This window comes from Heterodontus francisci, chromosome 30, assembly GCF_036365525.1.
Source record: "Heterodontus francisci isolate sHetFra1 chromosome 30, sHetFra1.hap1, whole genome shotgun sequence".
Classification (NCBI taxonomy): domain Eukaryota; kingdom Metazoa; phylum Chordata; class Chondrichthyes; order Heterodontiformes; family Heterodontidae; genus Heterodontus; species Heterodontus francisci.
The window spans coordinates 40242849-40260913 of record NC_090400.1 but is presented as its reverse complement, the minus strand read 5'-3'; the positions used below and the strand labels follow the sequence as shown (position 1 = coordinate 40260913).

General features: G+C 43.4%; 1 protein-coding gene across 2 annotated transcripts in view; it reads left to right on the top strand.

The window, feature by feature from the left end:
- Window positions 1-18065, top strand: part of acaca (acetyl-CoA carboxylase alpha) — a 320877-nt gene that overhangs the window by 20696 nt on the left and 282116 nt on the right. For both annotated transcript variants that reach the window (XM_068010389.1, XM_068010388.1), the window contains exons 3-10: window positions 3763-3895; window positions 5564-5702; window positions 7035-7144; window positions 7686-7767; window positions 9258-9356; window positions 11124-11230; window positions 15469-15579; window positions 16820-17029. In XM_068010389.1, coding sequence (XP_067866490.1) covers window positions 3763-3895; window positions 5564-5702; window positions 7035-7144; window positions 7686-7767; window positions 9258-9356; window positions 11124-11230; window positions 15469-15579; window positions 16820-17029 — 991 coding nt within the window. The remainder of the gene's footprint in view (window positions 1-3762; window positions 3896-5563; window positions 5703-7034; window positions 7145-7685; window positions 7768-9257; window positions 9357-11123; window positions 11231-15468; window positions 15580-16819; window positions 17030-18065) is intronic.

The following is an 18065-nucleotide window of genomic DNA, read 5'->3' as shown; positions in this document are numbered from 1 at the left end:
TCCTAGCATACTGAGGCCAACTGTCATAGCGTCATAGTCATTTATGACATAGAAGGAAGCCATTCAGCCTCTGCAGAGCAATCCAGTCAGTCCCGTTCCCCTGTTTGATCCCTGTAGCCCTGCAAGTTTCTTTCCCTCAAGTGCCCATCCAATTTCCTTTTGAAATCATTCATTATCTCTGCTTTCACCATCCTTGTGGGCAGCGAGTTCCAGGTCATTACCATTCGCTGTGTTTTAAAAAAAAAATGTTCTTCCTCATATTCCCTCTGCAACTGTTGCCCAAAACCTTCGATGTGTGTCCTCTAGTCTTTGTACCATCAGTTAATGGACATGCCACTACTGCTGCCCCAGCTGAGATCAGAGAAAGCAGTTCAGATTTGGGGTCAAACCTGTGACCTCCATGGTCTGAATGTGTCAATTGTATTCTGAAGCCCTAGACTGCTTTTAAAGCCCAGTAATAATTTCTTCTCAATTCAGCCATGGGTCAATGCGAAATGTTACTCCATCACAGTGAGTTAGAGGTGCAGCAAAGAGATTTGCAGACCAGTTTAGCTGAATGTTATGTCTTTGGCTGAAGTACTGGGCACAGTCGTGATATTGGATTTGGCCTAAATTCAAAATGTGAAAATAATATGTAAGAAATAAGAATTATTCAAAAAAAATCCTCCTGAACAAGCTGATGCTGTACTGCAGCAACAGGATCTATAACAATGGATTTGGGAAGTCTATTAGGTGGGAGGCTAGAAATGGAGGTTAGGCTCGAGTTCAGGTTTGGTGTAGCCCTGTTTTTGCTGATCCTGCTGCTCCCCCTGGGACTATGCAGATTGACACAAAACAGCATGTTCACACTGAGTGTCTCATTGGATTACTCTGAAAATAGATGCCAATGGAATTAAAGCTGTGCACCTGCAATACAGTACGAGTGTCAGGTTTTGGCTGTGATCCAATCCTTGCCCTCATCTATGCAGCCTGCAACAACCTCACCACAGGTTATTTCTGCAACCTTCTCTAGATTCCTTTCCTCTGGTCCTGTGACTTGGACTTCCTGTGCAATCGTGTTCTGCACCTTTGGCTTCAGCTGGTGCAGCTTGATTCTCTCAAGCTCTCTCCCAAGCTCCTCTGCCCCCCTTTTCAAAACCCATTTATTCCGTTAAGCTTCTGGTCATCTGGTGTAACTCTCCCCTGCAAAGGTTCCGCATCCATTGCGATTCTCCTCTGAAGCATTTTAAAATGTTTTCTTGCATTAAAGGTGCTATAGAAATACAAGTTCAAGTTGAAGCTGTTGTAACACTTCTAACTGAGGAGGACAATCTCCTCCTGCTCTTCCTTCCCACCACCCCTGTCGTGTAATATTTTATTTCCCATGTCTGCTGCACCTGGAGGAATTACTGTTCTGACCCACTTGCTGATTTGTACTGCAGTTGCGTTAGTTTTAAACTAGGATGAATCCAGGGCCCCAGGGTGAGGGTGGGGAATTTATAACCATATAGGGTTTCCAGTATAGCCTGGCAGCTAGTTCACACTCATCTTAAGATGTGGATTGGTTTGGGCATATTCGTGGGAAGGAATAGACTGTTAAGCGTCAGCACCCTGACATTTCTTGTCAGTGCTATATAATTCATTTCAGCGTCAGCAGCCTCACTCAGCTCTGACAAGACTGCAATAGACAAACTGCGTCATCATGCTCCATCGTAGCCAATTCCTGTGAGTATGAGTGTGAATGAGAGCCAGAGGATATGCATTTGCTTATCAAGACAGGACTGCTTGTCCAGGCATGCAGCAAGAAATTCAGTGCAAGGGGCCTCTCTTGTCAAAACGATATTCTCTTCGGAATGTCTAACTGCAACCAGTAAAACCTGCACAATTTTTCTACTGAGTGTGGCAGCCTGTGACTCTCATTGATCATGGAGGATTCTGGAGATGAGAGCCAGAAAATGATATACTACTTACTGCGGAGGTAAGTAGGAGGTGATATTATGGAATAAAAAATGTGAAGTGTAAGTCTGTCTGTGCCCAATGAATGAAGTTCTAATCTTTGCAGGAGATTCAGTGTGGCTGTTACTGTCAGTTTTAAGTTTACAGGAAAGTGGGGCTGAGGCCTCAGTGTGTTCGATCTCTGCAGCATTCAGTCTGCAGTTGACAGTGTACCAAGAATGCAGTGCCTATTGATCGATCACTCACTTAACAACTAATCAGTGACATTTAAAACAAAAAGATTGCACCTTTCACCCCTCCTGTCCTGAAGGTGCTGGCTTCTTGTTGGGGGACTGTCCATGGGTATCTTGTTCAACTGGCTGTACCTCATGTGGGAACCCAGGTACAGAATGTCAGTAGATGTTTGACTGTGGAAGGCATCCCAGTAAAGGCCAATTTTACTTTCTATATAATGCTTGCCAAGCTGGTGCTGTCCAGCTAAGTAGCAATCGGGAAGGGCATCTTCACATTTATTTTTCTCTCCCAAGCTTAAGGGCATTTAAGTTAATTACAACACCCTTGCTACTGCCCTGATTGAGACCAGCTAACTTATCACAGAGCACTGATTACTCGTGACACTTTTTTTCCCCATTTTGCATGGCAGTACCATATTAAGTGGTTAAGTTGGTCACAGTGCCATGAAGAGGAGAGTCAGTGTTTTATTTTCATGATGCAGCTTTTTTCTTTATTTGATCCCTTTGTATTGCCTCTCCAAGGAGTACAGTTGCTTAGTGGCAAAGGCACTGTTTACTGTAATACAGAGAGACCTGGGAAAACAAGCATGTGTAGAACTTGTGATTGTGCTCGGTGGTGATGCATTTCCAGTTGACTAGCACGTATCGAGTTATTGTCTAGGCTAATGCATTGAATGATCACTTGGGTGAGGTCCAGGAGGACTATTGGTGCCTGCAGAACTACACCTCAGCATCAGCCCTTATTTTCAGGAGAAGAAATATTCAGTACAATTTTAATATTCTCAAAGTGCAGTAACTGTTACAAGCAGATTCATACCTTTTTTTGCAACTTCAAAATTGGTTTCTCACCAAGACGTTAATTTGCAAAATTGTCTTTTGCTGCAATTTGTTTAGACATTTTGCAGAATAAACATTTGCAGAGTGGTTGCAGAAAACTATATCTTTGCATTGAGGAAAGGCTCTGAATTACGGTCATAGTTTGCATTGGTACTGGTGAGTTCAGCCACTGCAATTACGTACATATGTGGCGAGATCTAATTGAATTCCACGGTCACCTTATTTAAGAAATATCCTCAAACTACTTGCTTTTGGTGTATTTCTTAATTGCTGACTTGTTGCTACTGGGTCACAGAGCCACGGATCAGACAATATTCTGTCATCCTCCTGACTGTTGAAGCAGTTGATGATGTCTTGCTGGCATAGAGTCACGCCCTCCCCCCACCCCCCCCTGCTTCCTGCAAGCACCTGTCCCAAGTGACCATTATTCACCTGTAAGCACGATAGTGAGTGGGGGCAGGTTGTTTCACCTGAGATCAACATACAACCCAGGTGTCCTAACTAAATGTCCACACGTGCACTTCCACAAAGGTCTCGCCTCCCAATTCTGTATGACTCATAGAAACACAGATTACGTCCATTCTGCCTGTTGTGTCAATGTCGCCTCCAGCCCCATCTTCCTGCTCTTTTGTTGACCCTTTTTATATTTTTTCCAGTTTCAGATTAAGTTATAGTCTCAGCCACAGTAGACAAACAGCGCCAACCAGCCCACTAAACAAGCTGTTCGGTTCTTGAAAATTGCCCCTTATCTTCACAGGCCTAGCATGTCAGGACTGCACCTGATGAGGCAAGGAAGGGACAGGAAGAAGTTTGAGCTGCAGAGAGATTTCACTGTTGCCTCACCAGCTGAGTTTGTAACTCGATTTGGGGGCAATAAAGTTATTGAAAAGGTAAGCAAATATCTTTCATTTCTACTGGAAGAGGCTAGCTTGGCTTTCTTCTTTTGGGCATTTTCATATGCTCTTGTTCAATCACAAACAGTTCTGAGAAGCCCTCTTTCTAATTGAAGTTGACTGAGTGACAGAAAACGGAGAGAAAACTTGGAAGTGTAGTGAACTGTGAGGATAGTGATAGGCTCGTGACATGTGGCAGATGGAATTTAATGCAAAGAAGTGTGAAGTATTGATACATTTTAGTAGGAAGAATGAGGAGAGGCAATACAAACTAAAGGTGGGGTGCAGGAACAGAGACCTGGGGGGATAAGTGCACAAATCTTTGAAGGTGACAAGGTAGGTTGAGAAAGTGGTTAAAAAGGCATACGGGGTCTTGGGCTTTATAAATAGAGGCATAGGGTACCAAAGCAAGAACGTTATGATGAATCTTGTATAAAACACTGGTTTGGCCTCAACTAGAGTATTGTCAAATTCTGGGCACCGCACTTTAGGAAGGATGTGAGGACTTTAGTGAGGGTTCAGAAAGGATTCTTGGGAATTGTTCCGGGATGAGGGCCTTCAGTCTTGTGGATAGACTGCAGAAGCTGGCGTGTTCTCCTTTTGAAAAGAGGATGTTGAGAGGAGATTTGATAGATTTGTCAAAATCATGAGGGGTCTGAGCAGAGTAGATAGAGAAGAACAGTTTGCATTGATAGAAGGGTCGCGAACCAGAGGACACGGATTTAAAGTGCTTGGCAAAAGAGTTAAAGGCAACAAGAGGAAAAACCTTTTTATGCAGTGAGTGGGTAGTGGAAGCAGATTCAGTCGTGGCTTTCAGAAGGGAATTGGATAGGCATTTGGAGGGAAAAAATTTGCAGCATTACATGGAAAGGGCTGGGGAGTGGGACTAGGTGAGTTTTTCTTTTCTGATGAGCCGAATGACAGCCTTTTGCACTGTAACCATTATGTGATTCTATTCTTTGTTGTGGTTGACCATCCATTGTGTTGAATAGATCAATGAGAAGGAAGCAAAGTTCATTTTGAACAAAAGTTATTTTAAAGATGAACATTTTAGATATGGTGAAGTATAAGTGATTGGATGGTGTCTGTTCAATGATTTATTTTTTTAATTTATTTAGAGATACAGCACTGAAACAGGCCCTTCGGCCCATCGAGTCTGTGCCAGCCATCAACCACCCATTTTATACTAATCCTACATTAATCCCATATTCCGACCACATCCCCATCCACCTACGTATACTAGGGGCAATTTATAATGGCCAATTTACCTATCAACCTGCAAGTCTTTGGCTGTGGGAGGAAACTGGAGCACCCGGCAAAAACCCACGCAGTCACAGGGAGAACTTGTAAACTCTGCACAGGTAGTACCCAGAATTGAACCTGGGTCGCTGGAGCTGTGAGGCTGCAGTGCTAACCACTGTGCTGCCGCATGCTAAAGGCATGTGGTATGCAAAAGACTACTTAACTCGTCTAACCCATTCTTTCTCGCATGCCATGTATAATTTTTTAGTCTCTAAGTTTCCGAAGAGAAGTGATTATACACAAATAACATCTCCAAGCAGCAAACATTCCTTCAGATAATATTCCAACTTCCTAAATTCATCCTTTGTAACATTCATCTAGTTCAATTTTTAGCCAGATAACTTGGTGGACTTTGTTCAACAGGTTCTGATTGCCAATAATGGGATTGCAGCAGTGAAATGCATGAGGTCCATACGACGCTGGTCTTATGAGATGTTCAGGAATGAGCGTGCAATACGATTTGTTGTCATGGTAACTCCAGAAGACTTGAAAGCTAATGCAGGTCAGTTATCTGGAACAACAGCATGCATTTGTATAGCGCCTTTAACATAGTAAAACATCCCAAGGCGCTTCAGAGGAGCATTTCACACTGAGCCCCGCCGAAGCAGATATTAGGACGGGTTAAAGGTGGAGGTTTTAAGGACCATCTTAACGAAAAAGAGAGAGGTTTGGGGAGGGAACTCTAGCGCTTAGGCAGCTGAAGGCACAACTGCCATTGGTGGAGCACAGATGATCAGGGAAACGCAAGAGGCCAGAAATGGAGGAGCGCAGTGATCTCAGTGGATCGTATGGCTGGAGAAGGTTACAGACATAGAAAGGGGTGAGGCATTGGAGGGATTTGAAAACAAGGATGAGAATTTTAAAATGGAGGTGTTGCCAGACCTGGAGCCAATGTAGATCAGAGAGCCCAGGCAGCAGATGCCTTTAGCAACTTGTAACCAAGAATATCTTTGGATGGTGGGGCCTGCAATCTCAGGTTTAGGGAACAGCAAAGCCCTTTAGTCCAAAGAACTAGTCACAGCTTTTGTTGTGCTACTTCTGTGGTTTCTGTAGCAGGCCAAGATTAGAGCAGTGACATGACTTTGAGTGGTTTAGTGGGTAAGTGTTCTGAGCCATATAGAAGAAGGACATCCCAGGTTTAATTCCTGGTCTGTGCTGAATGAACCAATGTTGTAAATGGAATGGTTACTCGGGTTGGACAGGGGAAAGAGAAAATTACATAGAATTTACAGCACCGCAAGAGGCCATTTGGTCCAATTAGTCTTAAGTTTATGTTCCATACAAGTCTCCTCCCATTCTACATCATCTCACTCTATCCACATATCAATAATATCAACCTGGGATTCTGCTCCTGACTGCTGTCCAGTTATCCTAGTTGAAAAATGTGCACATGAAAGTCAGTGAGCTCACTGCCTTGGCTGATACGCGAAGGATGGACAGTTGGGAAATTACTAGAGAAATGGTGCCCGTGGAACCATATGCTAGCAAGAGTCAGAGGAAGTGGAGATAATTGCCGGTAGGGTGGGGAGAGAGGAGTGGTCAGTCAGTTTATATAGAAGTAACCAGGGGATGGCAGTTTGCAACCAGTGTCAGAAGGCTCACACAATCAAGTGCTGCAACACTGAAGAAATCAACCGACGCTTGTCTTAATAAGACTTGGTTTTTGTTCACGTTACCTGTCGGCCTCTTCAGTGATCCAGTACTCTTCTTTTTGGCAGCTATAACACAATATGGTGAATTCAGGTAGTGACTGTGTGTCTCTGATCTTTGTATGTTCCTTGAAGATTACTGCCAATGACACCTTGTGGTCTGAAATGTTGCTTTTGCTTTGTAGAGTACATTAAAATGGCAGACCACTATGTTCCTGTACCTGGAGGGCCAAACAACAATAACTATGCAAACGTTGAGCTGATACTGGACATTGCAAAGCGCATCCCAGTCCAGGTACTGTTAGAAAAGTAGCTGCAAGCTCTCCTTGTTTACTTTTATCTTGAGTAAGTCTTTTTAAAATTACAATTTGCAAATATCTTTCCTCTTTAAAATAGCTCGAACTCCCAATCCCTGGTCCTGTACTCTTTTTTTTTTTTTAACATTATAATCAGCTGAGATGATTTTGTTAGAACTCTTTTCAATGTAACTTACAATCCTGTTTTTACTTCCTCTCCCTCATTTTCTCCTTTAACTAGATGACAGGGTTGAACAAGGCCACATAAGCCACCACACTGCCAGTCTGATGGGAGGTACAGGTACTGCCAGGCGGTACTGATGCCTCAGAGATGATGGGTTAGTGACATTAGTGACCCTGCTGAAAAATGGCAAACTTATAACCAGTAAGGACAGCCATAAGTGGAGGGCTATGGTTTGAGTAGGTCTGTCATTGGGTGGCCAGTGGTTTATCCCTGCAGCTGCCAATTATTTCTTTTTCTTTTATGTAAAGCAATGATGTACAATGTGTACAGATAAGTGTTATCTCTTCCATTTACAGGCGGTGTGGGCAGGCTGGGGCCATGCCTCTGAAAATCCTAAACTGCCAGAACTACTTCACAAGCATGGCATTGCTTTCATGGGTAAGAAATCTTCATTCTGACCAAGTAGAGCTGTCTCAGCCTCTGCTTAACTCATTAATTAAGGGACGTTAGGAGAAGGAAAGAACTTGTGCTTGTGTAGCACCTTTTGTGTCCTCAGGGTGTCCCAAAGTGCATCACAGCCAGTATTACTTGTGGATAAATATGGCTGCCAGTTTGTGCACAGCAAGATCCCATAAACTGTAAATGAGCAGTTAACCTGTTTTGGTTGAGGGATGAAAGTTGGCAGGACAACAGAACTCCCTGCTTTTTTTCAGAAAAGTGCCATGGTGTATTTTATGTCCACTCACACAGGATCCTGGATAGAATGTTTTATCTAAAACTTGGTACCTCCAACAATGGAGATCACTATCTGTATTGCATTGAAATGTCAAACTATATTATGTGCTAAAGTCCCAGAGTGGGGTGTGAGCCCGCAAACTTCTAATTCAGAGAAGAGTGTTTCAACTGAGCCGCACTGATGCATCATATCCTGATGTGTCACTTGGGGCCAGACTGTTCAGTTTTCTGTCCATTTCAGAGCATGATGGGGCCCCCCTTTTAAATTTTTAATTTTTATTCTTTTTTATGTGTTTATTTTATTTTCGTTTGTTTAGTTTGTTTCTACTGTGTCTACCCACTTTTTTTTTCATGTTTGTGCTTGGGGCCAGGCTGTTCAGTTTTCTGTCCAGCTCTCTGTACTAACTCTTTGTCTTTCAGCACACCATTAACTTACCGTTTGCCTTTGCTCCATGACCTTCTGGTCAGTTATTCTCTGTGACCTTGTCCTATCAACACCTCTTTTGTTATCTCTTGCCCCACCCCTGCTTTACTTGCTTAAAACATTTCTAATATTTGCCAGTTCTGATGAAGGGTCACTGACCTGAAACGTTAACTCTGCTGCTGCTCTCCACAGATGCTGCCAGACCTGTTGAGTATTTCCGGCATTTTTTGTTTTTATTTCAGATTTCTAGCATCTGACTATTTTGCTTTTACATCATATCCTGATGTGTTTCAATTACTCTTAGGAGTGAGACTGGGTCCTTGTATTATTAATGTCACTGTCTGCAGCAATACAGCATTGAATTATTGTCTTACTACTTCACAACAGTTAGTGAATCCTAAATAAGTGTATTTCTGTAGCTCTTGCTATTGTAGTATGATATACTTGGCATTGCCTTTGGCTGTATTACTAGTCAGTCACATAAAGCAAGTTTGGTCTAAAATTGCCCTCACTAATACAGTCTGGTATTCCTTGCATTGCCCTTGGCTCCTATTGTAATCAGTATAAAGTCTAACACATATTTCATTTGATCCGTTTTCTTTTGGGTTGACTTTCAAGGACTTGCTTTCTCGATAGGCTGTAATGTAATTCAGTGCTATGAGATTATCATTTGAGTAAAGGTTCTCTTTAGAGACATCACTGAATTATCTTGTGGTGCTGCATAAACTGAACTGAGACCTTGTTCAAAGTACTTGCTTTTTCTTTTCAGGTCCTCCAAGTCTAGCTATGTGGGCGCTGGGTGATAAAATTGCCTCTTCTATTGTAGCTCAGACTGCAGGAATCCCCACTCTCCCCTGGAGCGGCAGTGGTAAGGCAATGATCTCAGTAAACAAAAGATGTTTGCTGACTTTAACTTAGCTAACTGGACAGGGAGCCTTTCTGTTTTGGTTATTGTGAAAGATGGGGAACAACAGGCTTCTGTGACAAATCAATTTGTGCTAAGTTTTTGATGGTCAAGCCTGTATTATGATTTAACAGCCCAGAAGGTACCAGGCTCAATTTCTGCTCTGTATGAATTATCTTTTATAAGATGAGGCAGAAATTGAGACTCTACAATTGGCCTCAATGTATCTAGACTAAGTGGGGTGTGCCTGGGGTCCCCTCGCATTTGTGATGTGGCTACTGTATGATGATAGGATTGGACCTGGTTGTGATGCTCTTTGCAGTCAAGTAGTCTACCGACACTTATCTGGCCTCACTTCAGTGAGGTACTTGAGGGCTGTTGGTATCTATGGATTCCTCTCCCAGTAAGATGAGGTGCTTTAAGGGAAGGATGGAAAATGATGATAACTGGGGGTAAACCCCCCCCCCCCTTCCAAAAAAAAAGCCTGTTTAAATGTACTGGTGGTTGACCCTTAATGAACCTTCTGCCGTTGTGCTGATGCTTGCTGCTGGGGTCACATTTGAAGCGGTGCTCAGTTCTTGAGGTGATGCTGCTCTGAGATTATAGAACAGAGAACAGTTCTGGTGTTGGGAATTAAAAAATAACTTAAACAAAAAAAGTTATTTTGTGAAGTGAAAACAAACACTTATATCTGCTGGTGCCACCCTCTGTTTTGTTACTGTGTAATGAAACTGCAGACACTCTCATTGTAAGAAATGAATAGCACTCTGATTCATGTACGTTGACTGAATAAAATTGGCTCAAAGTGGGAAATGTTATTGAAGTAGTTTGCTGAATATACTTAGTGTGTATATTTTTGGTTGAAAAACTGAGAGATAATTTTTAACCATCAGCTGGTCTGAAATATCTGACCTGGGAGGTGCTGAGTAAGGGTCGGGCACTCCTCTATAGGGAAGGGTGAATGATCTCAAGGGGCTGTTCTGGTATCTCCTGAGAGTTGGTCCAAGTGGTAGTGGCAAGATGTTCCTGCACATCAAGTGGGGGGGGGTATTATAAGTCTAAAAAGATGTAATGACGATGAAGAATGTGTGAGGAAAAGGGGAAGAAGAAATTAAAAAAATAAGAGCCTCTTCGAAACAACCTCCACTTGAAGTATAGAATGTGTGTGTAATATCTGTTGATTAACCCAAAACTTAAATGAATTCCATTATTATCAGTTGTCTCCTATATCTTCCTCCGCAGCCCCCCCCCCCCCCCCCCCCAATTTCTTTTCTACTCCTTGGTTCCCTTAGGTTGTTAGACCATGTGTTTCCCACATCTGAAAAGTTGAAGCAGCCACTATGCTGATTACCAAGAGGGGTTTGAGTGTGGCCTGGTGGAGACTCTGTCTCCGATTGCCCTCCACCCAGCTTATCTCTCATCAGCAAGGCACGGGTGCAAAGCTCAGTGGAGTCGGCCATCAAACCTCTACTTTCAACAATTAGACCCATGTTTTGCTGCTCCACTGTGTTGTCATTGTTGAAGAACTTGTGTATGAAACTTTATTCAGTCTTGCAAAGTGAAAGCTGTTAATGCCAGCTGATTGGAAGACTGTGTATTTCGCTTATCTTCCACACCCAACCCCTCTCCAGCTCAATTCTCAGTAAACCCCACCCCTCCCCATTTCCAGATCCAAAGCATATATTTTCTTTGTATATGAGTGCAATTCAGTTGGATAACTTCTGTTCTTAGGGTTGACTATTGACTGGACGGAAACTGAACCACGGAAACTAATAGTGAACGTTCCTCCCGAGTTGTATGAGAAAGGCTGCATCGCAGATGTGGAGAGTGGTATGAAGGTAAGTGGGAAAGCCGTCCTTTAAATGGTCATCCACTACCTCTATAATCTGTGGCAATGTCTCAATAAGTGAAGTGGCTGGTATAGTGGTCACCTATGGAAGCGGCCAAGAGCATAAAGAATAAGAACTTGCATTTATGTAGCTCTCGACCTTGCTTTCAAAATGCCCCAAAGCAGTTTCCAACCAGTGGAATACTTTTGAAGTGCTCTCACTGTTATAAGACATACGGGACAGCTGTTTTGTGCACATGGTCCCACAAACGGCAAATGAGATGGAGATTCCCATTTTCTGTGAATCACTGGTGAGAATTGGTGGCACTAATTCAGTCCCCAGCCCCCAGAGTTAAAGGTCTGTAAATGGTGCTTTCACATTGGAATTATTTGCTGATTTCCATTGTTCTTTCGTGTCATGTGGCACCAAAATTTCACAATACCAGCAGTGAGGGATAGTCTTACAAGTTTCCACCAATGCTGAATGTTTTAATAGCTTTGAAGACTCTGGATCGACATCCAGCATGTACGGGCATGCTGATTCTTGAACAGTGAGAACTGTTTGCTGATAGACTCAACATATGGAGCAGCTGCTGTATGACTGGGGGACCAGGCTCTGTGATGATAAAATCTTTATTTTGGATGCTTTTCAATCCCTGGGCCATGCTAACAGGCAGTCAGGTAATCTGCTAGTCCTCTGCCAGAGCCATTCTGAACCACTCACAACAGAGCTCCCATGCAGTCTGGAAATGCCTGTTCCTGTGCTCAGCACCCCTCTATTATGATGAGGTGGTGACTTGAGAGTGCAGCAACTGAAGGGAATTGAGCATGTGTCCAGCCACTGTGTGCACTGTTTTTTAAACTGACCTTTTTCTGCTCTGCAACCAATTTGGCACACCTCCTGGATCTTCATTCCAACGGAAATGCATCTCAGTGCATCTTCTGATACACTACATTTCAAATAGCTTCTGGACTTTGCTCGCCTACTGAACCTTCTCTGAACTTGGAAAACAATTCGTCGATCACCATGCCGACTCCACCCTACCTATATCAACTTTATCCCACCACAGAACCTCTGGCTAACTCTGGATTCCCTCTTATTGTCTCCTTTCTATTCTCCATTTACTACCAGGATATATGCAATGTAATGTTGCTCTTTAATCAGGCCTATGTAACTTGGAGTTTTCCCTTTGTCCATTTATGTGCACCTTTTGACTGACACTTTGGACCTTAGCCCATTACTCCTATTTCCACTTTTTCCCCTCGTTTTTCTACTTCTCTTCTTACCCCTTCCAAGATCCTTCTCTTCTGTGATCATGCTTCCTTTCATTTCTCCCCTCAAGGGTGCTTTGCCCTCCCAGATTCCTACCCATCCCTTCCAGATTTCTACCCATCCCTTCAGCACTCCTCAACCTTCCCACATTCCTCCTGCCATCCCAGGCTTAAATCCCTCTTCGATAAGCTTACAGATCCTTTCTGTGCCTCTCCTGACATTCACAGAGGGACCCATCATAGCACATTGCTGCTTTCCTACCAGCAGCAACCCCAAATGTCCCATTCTGCCCCTTTGCTGACCTTCCTGCCCTGTGCTCATTGAGGACTAATCTTGCCAACCTCCTTCCTATCTAACTTGACTTTCCCACTGCTGAACCTGTGAACTCTGCCAGTGGATCATATATCACGGCGCATCACCCGACCGCCTCGCCTCAGCTCATCTGCTGTTGAAACCCTCATCCATGCCATAACTACCTCTTGACTATTCCAGTGCAGTCCTGGCTGCCCTCCCACAGTCTGCCCTCCGTAAACTTGAGGTCATCCAAAATTCTCCTGTTCACCTATCAGCCCTGTGCTCGCGGACCTACATAGGCCCACGGTTATGCAATGCCTCGATTGTTAAAATTTTCATCCTTGTTTTCAGATCCCACCATGGCTTCACCCCACCCTATCACTGTAATTTCCTCCAGCTCTATAACCTTCTGAGATATCTGCGCTCCTCCAATTCTGATCTGTTGATCATCTCTGATAATTGCTCTATCATTGGTTGCCATGCCTTCAGTTGCTTGGGCCCTAAGCTCTGCAATTCCCTTCCTAAACCTCTCGCTCTTGCTCCCCTCCTGTAAGTCACACCTCAAAACCTGCCTGTTTGGTCATCTGCCTGAATATCTCCTTGTGTGATCATCTGAAATTTTATTTTATACTCCTCCTGTTAGGACATTTTACTATGTATTGAATTTTTGTTAATTTTAAAAGTATATTTCTTCCAGGGTCCGAAAGGTAAAGGTGCGCACGGATGCATTTACATTGCAAATTTAGTGCCTGAAAAGGACTCGCGCTAGTACGAAACTTTTAGAGTCAAGATTGGGTCTTGTTCGTGGGGTGAAGCAAAGTAAAAGAGATGGTATTCTGACATTTCGCATAGCATGGAGTATAAATTCAGCTCCATGATAAACTTGGGCGACAAGTGCTAAAGCAGTCCTTTTGGACTTCTATGAAGTGTACTCAGTTAAAAGTTAGGCTTTACTGTGAGGGGGAAAATAGCATGGGCATGGACAAATACCAAATGATCAAATTTGTTATGACCGAGGCGGGAGGAGTGTACTGTCTTTCTCTGGTTCCACTTCTCCGCTGGTCACAACATATATTTAAATGTGTACCCAGTTACTGATACGGCCAATTATCTACTCTCTTTTTATTTCAGAATAAAATCCACCAACCAGGTTTCTTTAATAAACAACAAAATGTTTAATTTATTATAAAACATGATTTGTCCAGTAAAGATCGCAAAGCATTAGCACACAGATTGAAATATGAAAGCTCCTTTCTTCCGTAGCCCAACACACACACACATGCACGCGCATACACACGAAAGAAAAAAATGAAGAAGTTTTCTCTGCAAATCTTTTTACAAAAAAAGACAAAAATGAATACTTTGGCCAAATACTTGTTAATTCTTGAAGGAAAAGGAGGAGACGTGGAATGATACCAGTTGTCCCTTTACTCTGAAATCCCAAGTACTAGTAGACGCTGTCACTGGGATCTTTCTGGAGCAGTTCTTTTCAGGCGGTGTTGAAGATTTATGTGGCAGGCTTTCCAGGCGAAATGCGGCATCAGCGATTTCAGCTATCGCACACTGGATTCGCAGGGTTTCTCAGAGCTGGAGAAAAGATGAGTTGGGTGTTTCTCTCAGCAGGCTACAATCACAACATCTATGGAATCACTCCAGTCCTCCAAAGGAATGCATTTTCACAATTTTAAAACACGAGACCTCACAAAAATATTTTAAAAATAGAAGTACTCTCATAACAAGTTCCAAGAGCTGTGGATGACATTCCACCTGGCAAAACTCTTTAATTTGGACTGTTCTACTTGTCAACTATTAAGGAAGGTCCTGAACTTACTTGTGGCCACCAGTGCACCTGGCACTGGGAAATGGGGCGGTAATGCCAGCTCTCTGTTCCGAAGATCAAAACTAGGGAATTTCAGCAGGGGCATCCTGGGCATCAGTTCTGTCTGCATCACAAAGGAAGTAAGGCCACCAGGATAGCCTTGCCTGCTGGATTTCCTGCTCTCCCACCACCCCCCCCACCCCCCGCAGCTCCTGAGCCTGCAAATGTACTGTGTACCAGCAAGATGTGGGTATCCTGTACTTTTATTCAATGGAATTGAGGCTCACGGGCTTTCTGACTGGGGTCATGGCCTGGAATACCTGAGGAAATTGCTGGGTTTTAAAAGGCTGTTTATAATCAGGGTTGATTTCCAGAGATCCTTCAATTTCTAAAGCAGCTGCACCGTCATGTAGCTTTTTAATGTTGCATTTTGCATCCTGCCACTCTGCCCCTTCCATTAAGGATGCCAAAGACATCCATACTGATACAGGGTCCTGTCTGCTGAATTTAAATTTCCTGACCTTTCTCTGGAAATTTCAGCAACATAAACATTTTATCACACAAGCAGATCTCAGATTCCCACTCCAACCACGGCAGAGCGAGGTATTTCGGCCTGAGATGTCTTCTAACAGTGCTTTATTTGTCCAGGTACTGAACTAGATGGGACTCAGAGTGCTTCAATTTGCACTGGAAATAGAGGGATAGGTACTGCAGCTCTGTTCCAGCAGATTTACTTCATCTGTTCCTCCTTTTACCAACAATTATTTCACCAATTATTTGTACTGAGTGTATTGTATGGCTCTAGATTGGTATATTTCATACAGTTTTATCTTTAATCCTTTTCTGTTTTATTGCATGTCAGGCTGCAGAAGATATCAACTACCCAGTGATGATCAAGGCCTCTGAAGGAGGAGGTGGGAAAGGGATAAGAAAAGTGAATAATGCTGAGGATTTTCCAAACCTTTTCAGACAGGTGGGTGATGCAGATATTGCTGTATGCTAAACACCGAAAAGTGAATTCTGTTGCCCGTTGAATAATGCTGTGCTGGTAATGTGGGTTCTGACTCCCATTATCTGGAGAGTGTCTTTAATGTGCTGATGCAGCAGCAGCTTAACAAGATACATTTACTGTTGTGTTGCTGAAAGCGCAGATACCAGACAATGGAAAAAAAACTGAGGAGGAGCAAAACTGTCAATGAAAATTTAGAAAACGTTTTAAGTTTGCGTTTGATCAATGGTGTTTTTGTTCCTGAAGTGTAATGTTCCCTGTCATAGGTGTGATTAGGTCTGTTTGTACATGGAAACAGCATAATTCTTAATTGACAGGTTTAACTATCAGCCTTTGGAATGTATGTACGTCAGTCTGTTTATATCAGGCAACAGAATTTCTTGGGTCATGTTGATGGTGGGCTTAGAATGGGTGGATCGTCTTTCGGCTGGCGCAGACACGATGGGCCAAGTGGCCTCGTTCTGTATCTTAAACTTTCTATGATTCTATGACTAATATTTTTAAGCTGGTTTTTAACAAAGAGTTGCTTACTTGAGAGTAAGCCCCCCACATTTTTCCTCCTCTCCCCAAAGGTAAGTATAGATGAGGGAGGCTCATCAAGCTGATCCTTCCATAGAAACTTACAATTGCCCCTCCCCTCTCCTACAACAACTAACCTCCTCCCTGCCCATACACCAACCGCAGCTGAGAATAGAAAGGCAACCTGTGCACAGGTCTCCCAATGCTACTTCTAATCCAGCTGCTTGAAGGAACCTGAGAATGGCCCAGGGCTGAGTGTCTTCTCTACCTCCATTGCCATGCACAGACATCAAGGACTTGACGCAGTGAGCAACTAAAACAGCGATTTTTTTTTTTTTTCTCAATTTCATTTTCCACCCCTCCATCACCACTGATCCAAGGAATGTGCTAATTTTGCCTTTTCTTAAAATAATAGCTGGGAGACTCACAGAAGTGCTTGGAGTATTGCTCCTTCTGATGGTTTGGCTGAGACTTTGTATCAGGGGTATTGTAGATATGAATCTGTCGCATCGTTCAGTCCCTTCAGATGCATTTCTTGCATGGCTTACCTGAAGATCTATCTTTAAAGTGAAAAAGACAGCATCAAATTTCCATCTTGATAGAGTATTTGAGCAATGATTTCAGTTCTTGTCCTCTCGGAGGTTTTGTTTTCAGGAGGAGATTGACATTTCTGTCTTTATTTCAGGTACAAACAGAGGTCCCTGGATCTCCAATTTTTGTGATGAGGCTCGCCAAACATGCACGCCATCTTGAAGTCCAAATCCTCGCTGATCACTATGGCAATGCAATTTCCCTGTTTGGCCGTGATTGCTCAGTTCAACGTCGGCACCAAAAGATTATTGAGGAAGCCCCAGCGACAATTGCCACCTCATCAGTGTTTGAGAACATGGAGAAGGTGAGCACAGGAGAGACCTGCTTGAATGAATTACCTTTCCAAAGGAACATGAAACTGAGTAATCATACTGAAGGGGTTTTAAAGCTATGGTTTCTGAATTTCCTGGAACGTTAAAGTTGGTTCTGTGCAATTTCTGGGAGTTTCAAATGAGCCTTGTAAGGGACAAAAATTCTGCACACCCTTTACAGGGCAAATGACGGACTGGGGGTGGTGGCTTTCAAAAATGGGGGCCCAACATTGTAAGTGGTGGTCAGTCCGCTGTGTGAAGTGAGTCATACCGGTCTCCACCTGGACACATAGGCCCCACTGGTGGAGTTAAGGCCAGACAAGTAACCTGAACCCTGAATATGGCTCAGAGCAGTGGCCAGGATTGAGGAGGGCCTGGACAACACACTCCATGGGTGGACGGATGGCTGAGTTTGTGGTTGTGTGGAACAGGCAAATGCTAAAGATGCACCTGAAATGGCCCGTGCAAAAGGCAGTTCCATGCAACTGAGGTGCTCTCCGACTGACTCTGAAAACTACAGCAGGCTTAGTACTGGATGGCACTGTTGGGTGCTTGAATGCACAACTTTTGACTCTGGCACGAGTGCTTCCAATACTGACTTGTGGGAAATAAAGTTGGGATGAAGTAGCTATCTGCTTCTGCCAGTATATTGCCAATATTATGGTTGCCTTTGCATCACTTTAACTGAAATCAGGAAGTACTTCCATTAAATTGATTTGATGCATGTCATAGAGTCATTTACAACACTGAAGGAGGCCCATTGAGTCCATGCAGGCTGTCCACGGAGCTATCCATTCAGTCCCCTCCCCCGTTCGCAAGTCTATTTCCTTCAAGTGACCATCCAATTTCCTTTTGAAGTAATTGATTGTCTCCGCTTCCACTACCCTTGTGGGCAGCGGGTTCCAGGTCATTGCTACCTGCTGCTTAAGAAGAAACTTTCATATATTTCCCCTGCATCTCTTACCCAAAGCCTTCAATCTGTGTCCCCTAGTCCTTGTACCATTAGTTAATGGGAACAGTTTTTCCTTG